The sequence below is a fragment of the Podarcis vaucheri genome (genome assembly GCF_965113315.1).
Source record: "Podarcis vaucheri genome assembly, chromosome: 2".
NCBI lineage: Eukaryota > Metazoa > Chordata > Lepidosauria > Squamata > Lacertidae > Podarcis > Podarcis vaucheri.
Window position 1 is genome coordinate 74,275,128 of NC_138760.1, and position 6,982 is coordinate 74,282,109.

General features: G+C 46.9%; 1 protein-coding gene across 2 annotated transcripts in view; it reads right to left on the bottom strand.

Annotated features, from left to right (window-relative positions):
• Positions 1–241, bottom strand: part of LOC309527121 (G protein-coupled receptor kinase 6) — a 31,877-nt gene extending 31,636 nt beyond the window's left edge. For both annotated transcript variants that reach the window (XM_082213650.1, XM_082213651.1), the window contains exon 1: positions 89–241. In XM_082213650.1, coding sequence (XP_082069776.1) covers positions 89–140 — 52 coding nt within the window. In that variant the 5' untranslated portion in view covers positions 141–241. The remainder of the gene's footprint in view (positions 1–88) is intronic.
• Positions 242–6,982: the final 6,741 nt, after the last annotated feature.

Genomic DNA, 6,982 nt, shown 5'->3' on the forward strand with positions numbered 1-6,982 from the left:
CCCAACGGCGCCGGGGGCTTCCTGGGCTCCTTCTTCCCTCAGTTTCCCTCACGCGCTCGCCCCCTGCGACCCCAGGCCGGCTCCTCACCCTCTCGCGCCTTGAGCAGCACCGTATTGGCCACGATATTCTCGAGCTCCATCGGGGCCCGCCCGCGGCGCCTCAGCCGTTCCTGCTGCTGCCGCCGCCGCCGTCACCTCTTTACCACTCAGGCTCGGATCTCCCCCTTCCCACCCCTCGCTCCGCCCGCCGGGTCCGGCACCTCAGCAACCTCCAACGCCTACCTCCAGCATAGCCCCGCCCACTGCCTGCAGGCCCCGGCCAATCCCCGCTCCAGCACGGCCCGCATCGGCTCCCGGTTGGCCGGGCGGGCCCTCCTCCGCCTCCTCTCTGCCCTTCTTTTTCATTGGAGGGACAGGAGGGGCGGGCCGGGAGCGCGGAGACCCTCCCTCGCGGGGCGATTGGCTCCAACGCCCTTTTGGGGGGTGGGGTGTGGCGCGGGGGGCGGGGGGAGTCTTGAAAAAGGAGCGGCCAATCGGGTCGCTTGCAAGGGGGAATTGGACGGGCTCGAGTGGGGCGCTCGGCTCCACGCGCTCGCCCGCCCTCCCTCGGCTGGAAGCGTTGCCCGTGCAAATGTGTGATTGGGCGAGAAGTTGCTCGTTAGTTATGGTGGGAGGTGCCACGGGCACTTTCGGTGGGCGTGAAGTCCTACATGTGGTGCGCGTGCAGAGTGCAGAGGAACAAGGATGGGCTCCTTTGGGTTGCTGTTAGGAATAAGGTTGCAGGCGAAACGGATAGGTAGGCCAGGAACGGCCCGATGCTTTATACGTTCCTTGGAAGTAAAAGCCCCATTGAATCCAGTGGGAATTACTTAAACCAGAATGGATGTGTATTTAAGTCTTCCAAAGAGAAGGAATGGAAAATCTCCCAAAGGGAAGGAATGGAAAAACTATCTCCCACACCTCCTTGAACTCTAAACCAATCTTCATTAACTAGTCCTCATTATAGCTAGGCATTAGCATTCTCACAGGGCAGGCTATTTAATTTAATTATTTAGATAATACTTCACCATGCCATCATAGTAAAACAGAATACATTAACAAAAAATAAAAAGTAAAGTAAAAGAGATCCGATTCGAATCCCCGCGGCGGGGTGCACTCCCGTTGCTCAGTCCCAGCGCCTGCCAACCTAGCAGTTCGAAAGCACCCCCGCGTGCAAGTAAATAAATAGGGACCGCTTACTGGCGGGAAGGTAAACGGCATTCCATGTGCTGCGCTGGCTCGCCAGATGCAGCTTGTCACGCTGGCCACGTGACCCGGAAGTGTCTCTGGACAGCGCTGGCCCCCGGCCAGATGGGCGCACAACCCTAGAGTCGGACACGACTGGCCCGTACGGGCAGGGGTACCTTTACCTTTAAAAGAGATCCAGTGTGGTGTAGTGGGTAGAGTGTCAAACAAGAACCTGGGAGATCAGTGTTCAAATCCCTACGCAGCCATGAACTTGGGTGAAGTTGGGCCAGTGGCTGCCTCTCAACCTACCTCTCAGACTTTTTGTGAACAGACTTCACAACCCTCCTGAAGGACTGCCCATTATTTTTTGCCCAGTCCCAGAACTCCAGCCAATTGCCACACTAATGCTGTGCCCACTCCACTCTTCAAAAAGGAGGCCCAGAGGGCATAGCTTTTGTTGGATCAACTTCTTATTTTGTGCTTAGCCATGTATTTATGCCTCTTATATACTTGCTGCACTGTGTAACCTTGCCCATGAACAGTTCTGAATTATGCATTAAAACCTTTGGCAGAAACCAATGTGGGAACTCTTCATCCAGCAGTGAGGGCTAGGACACATTCTGGGGTTCAGTTGACTTATGGAGGCTGCAGTCCTACACCTGCTTACCTGGGAGTAAACCCTATTGAATTCAGTGAGCTTTCGTTCTGAGTTGTCTGTGAATTTAGGGACAGCTAACAGTTTGTTTAGCATGTGGATGAAGGAAGTGTTAGTGTGGAATGCTAATACATAAATCGCCTACAGGTGAACACTTTCTGACTTGACATATATAATGGCAAGAGATGAGGATGTCAGAAATCCTGTGGGTAAAAATTCAAGAATTGGAGAAGCTTTCACTAAATGAGAGTCCCCTGAAATCAGCCCTGAGTGCTCAGTGGAAGGACAGATCGTGAAGCTGAGGCTCCAATACTTTGGCCACCTCATGAGAAGAGAAGACTCCCTGGAAAAGACCTTGATGCTGGGAAAGATTGAGGGCACAAGACGAAGGGGACGACAGAGGACGAGATGGTTGGACAGTGTTCTAGAAGCTACCAGCATGAGTTTGACCAAACTGGGAGGCAGTGGAAGACAGAAGTGCCTGGCGTGCTCAAGTCCATGGGGTCACGAAGAGTTGGACACAACTAAACGACTAAACAACAACAAAAAGGAAGAATCAGGGCATGATGAAAAGGTGAAGGAAAGGAAGAATGATCACAGATGGTTGAATGATGTGGATAGAAACATAAGGAGTTATGGGATTCCATTGACCTTGCATTGAACAGACCTTTCAGCATGAGGGCTGATTCATACATTGATTTTGACAGATGAAAAACATTTTACATATGCAAAAATGTAATGTGTGTGTACAAGAAATACAAGTACATAAGTAGGAAACTGGGTCTCCACCTGGGTATCCAGGAGCAATCTCTGAATGAGAAGTACCCTCAAGATAAAAAGGGGAAATGTAACACACACAAAAACTACTGCCCCACATCAAGAGCAGGCAAGTCTATTCTAATCCCACATCATTAACTTCTCTGTTGTATTCAACTGAATTCAGTGGGACATATTTTAAGTAGGCAGTTGCCACAGAAGTTTTGGGAAATAATGGGCTCGCACCACAATGTGAATTTACCCAATGCATAATGCAGAAATATGTTACTAGGCAAGCTCCTTTGTCCCTGAAAAGGGTGTTCTGATCATAATTTAATCAGCATGTGACGAGTTTTATGTGCCTGCGCAATCTGTATTGCCAGGACTAGTTGCTCAATAAGGCAGTTGCTGTGCTGGTGATTGGCACAGGTTCCTTGATGACTGAAACCGACTTGAACTTCTTTAAAATGCGTATGTAATTTGCAAAACAATACTTTGGCTTCTGAGTTCTGGACTTGAGCAATTGTTATGCCCCAAAGGGCAGGGCATGCATCATGTAAATGTTACATTTACAAAAGCAAATCACAAGTCCAATTGTTGTGGAAACAGACCTCTGAGTCTTACCATTTGGATGAGAGGGGAAACTTGCCTAATTAACAATAAATCTACCAATGTTGCTTTTTTTTTTAAAGCAAGACAAACAGATAAAAAGGTTTGCATTCCAATTGGTATAGGTGACATGCAATCAAGTGCGGGATCATACAATCAAACTGTAGAGTTGGAAGGAATCCCAGAGAGTCATCTAGTCCAATCCCCTGCAATGCAGGAATCTGAACTAGATCATACATGACAGATGGTCATCCAATCTCTGCTTTAAAACCTCCAAGGAAGGAGAGTCCACCACCTGTAGTGGGAGTCTGTTCCACAGCTCTTACTATCAGAAAGTTATTTCTGGTGTTTAGTGTAATCTCCTTTCTTGTAACTTGAATCCATTGGTTCAGGTCCTAGCCTCCAGAGCAGGAATAAACAGGACAGCCCTTGAGATGTTTGAGGATGGCTATCATATGACCTATTAGTCTCCTCTCTACCAGGCTAAACATACAAAGAGCAAGCTGACAAATTTCAAAATCTTGCATCATAGAATGATAAAGAGTTGGAAGGGCCTTTGTAAAGTAGACCCTTTAGTCTCTATCTCTGATTGAGGTAGAAAATCATGCTAGAGCATCTTTGTCCAGCTCCTGCTTAAAGACCTCCAAGTGAAGAAGAGCCCTCACCCCTCTAGGTAATTGAGCCCGCTATTAAACCCCTCATTATCATCAATATGTGTCTCCTAATGTTCAGCTGAAATCTACCTTCTTGTAACTTAAGCCTATTAGATCTAGTCAATTCCTTCTGGAACAGGAGAGAACAAGACTTTGCCCTCCTGTATGTGGCAGCCCTTTGGGTATTTGAAGAGTGCTAGCATGTCCTCCCTACGCTTGCTCTTCTCCATACCAAATTCTTTCAACCTCCTCTCAAAGGACTTGTTTTCCATATTCCTCACCATCTCCATTACCCTCCTCTGAACCTGTTCCAATTTGTCTACAATATCCTTCTTCGTAGGATTAAAGAGCAATTATTACACTCCATGACTTGGAACCATGGATCTATCAATTCAGCCTAAAAGCACATTAGCCATTTTTGCAGCTGCATCCCTCTGCTGACTCGTGTTCAGTTAGTGATTGACTGCAGCTCCGAGATCATTGCCACAATTGCACACTTGTGTTGCCACAATTGCACACTTGTGTTGCCACAATTGCACACTTGTGTTCCACTGTTGGGGGGGGGGATTTACACAGTGCCAAAGCTGTGTGTGCTCATTCTCAGTCCTTGGATTTTCTGACTTAAGTGCACCTTGCAGTTGAAGGTGGGGCTGAAAGGTGGGGCTTACCACATCATCAATCTGCAGTACGGTCTGGTATTTTTGTTATTGCCATATTGCAATTGGAGTGTACCAGGAGTTCCTTGCAACAGCTGTGCACCATAGCCATCAATTTATTCTAGTCACAGCCCACCCACAGTACAGATCTCAAGGTATTTTCCATCTTCAGGTCAAATCAGGTATCCCACCCATATAACTCCTGTGCTTCTGGAACCCCGCCTTGCCTAGAAGTTCTGGCTCCGCTTCTGGTTGGAAAGAGAACTTGTGGAGAAGTGCAGCAAAGGAATGGTGTCACAGCAACTACTTCTCAGTGGCACCCACTGTCCATAAGGCTGGTGACACTGCTGCCAATCATGTCTCTGCCGCCTGTGGATCCACTGCATCCTCATGCCTACGGACATGTAGCAAGTACCAGCAGCCAATCATGGCACAAGTGACAGCGCAAGTGGAATGGAAGGGGGCTTTGCACAATTGCCTAGGAAACATGTTTCTTTCCCTGCCCTCACTGCAATACTCGAGCATCAGCACACGAATACACACAAACCAATATGCAGGCTGATTTGGAGCTCTTGGAGAAAGAGAAAGAGATTTCCCCAAGCATTCTCAGGCTACACTTGTAATTAGAATCATAGAATTCTAGGATGGTAGAGTTGGAAGAGATCCTGAGGATCATGTTGTCCAACCCCATGCAGTGCAGGAAATGGATGAGTCAATTGTCCTTTGAATTGATCCATCACTACTAGGATTGGACCACACATTTGTTTCCTCTCATTTGGCCACAATTCTCTGCAAAAACCTGTCCAGTAAATTCACTGGACAGTTTAGCAAAGCACTGAACTCCATGTCTGAGCCCTGGCCATGAGATGCAACTTGGGGCTTATCCACACTTACCTTGCTTAGCATTTCTAGGCACATATCCAGGCTTTCTGGGTCAGTATCACTTATTCTCCCTTTTCCCCATGAAAACCTGCTCTTTACCACTGAATCAGAACAAATGGCAATCTGCAGAAAACTCAAATTGCCATTTGCTCCAATACAATTGTAAAGATTGGGTTTTCCATGGCAAAAAAAGAGAAAAAAGTGTGGACACACACTGGGAAAGTGCAGACCTGTGCCTGGAAAGCACAGGGCAAAAAGGACATGTGGATAAGCCATAAGCATAAATATGGGACATGGCTGTTGTTAGCAGGCCACACGTGGGAAGTGGTTTTGCTACCTGCATCTGCTTTATACTGGATGAATTGGTACACATACCTATATTCCCACTTATAATTGCATAAAGCCTTAACAGTAGGCTTGGTCTCATATCTCCAGATGAATCTAGATGTGATAATGGAGATGTGTGAATGACTCCATATTTTAAAACTGCATATGTTGGATCTGGATTCAGGACAGTGGTGTGGGGTTAACTCTTTTTTCAATGAAAATCAGACCTCTAGGTCTGCTATTTACCCCCAGTTTAGGGAGGGGGGTGTACAAATATGTTTTTCCTGCTCAAGTAAACAGCAACTTTAGGAGGATCATTTATCTTCTTTGGGGGCAGGGAGCACAATAGTGCAATGGGAAAGGGCTAAGCATACCAGCAACACTGTTGTAATCTGGGTTCTCTCAAACCACAGCTGCTACTTGCACAATGTTTTTAAAGTAAGGTTATCAGACATCCCTGTTTCCCGGGGACAGTCCCAGGATTTACAAATCAGTCCCCATACAAAATCTACTGAAGTTGAAAAGAGTCCCTGGATTCATTGAAAAAAATCTGGTAACCTTATTTTAAAGACTGAGACGCACCCAAGTATCTGCATGGTCACGCCTTGTAGAGTCATGAACCTCAGAGAATGAGACTTCCCAGGGATAAAAGTCAATGAACTATGGCGTTGTTTCATGCTCTGGCATAGCTAGAGCAGCAGGTGGCACTGCAGGAAAGCAAAAAAGGCTGCTCCAAGTGGTTGGCATATCCTTTTCTTGGAACGCCAGAGCCTCCTGCCTGCTCTATGTTTAGTTCCCATGTATGCAGCTGGGATCAGCTGTTTGCTAACTATATGCTCAGCATTATTGGTCATGGCTTATCAGAGGCCTTGCAGAAGGGCTGATGTGGCAGGAACAGGAAGTATTTCCTTTTCAGACAAAGGTTCCTCTTGAGAGATAAAAACATTTTTTTACAGAGGTGCTGGCAAAAGGGAAGATGATATGTGATTATTTTAATTCTTAAACAAAAGGCATCACTGAACCAGGAGTACAGGGTGAGGCAAGGCAATATGATGGAGTATATTATACTACTAGGGAAACCAAAACGATGTTACAGTGCTGAACCCAAACTATATTTCTCTCTAGCATGGGTGTTGTTAAGAGGGTGGAGCAGGAAGCAAAAAGGGACTTTTTGCCTTGGACTCACATTCCCCTCCTCCTTGAGAGATTCTCACGTT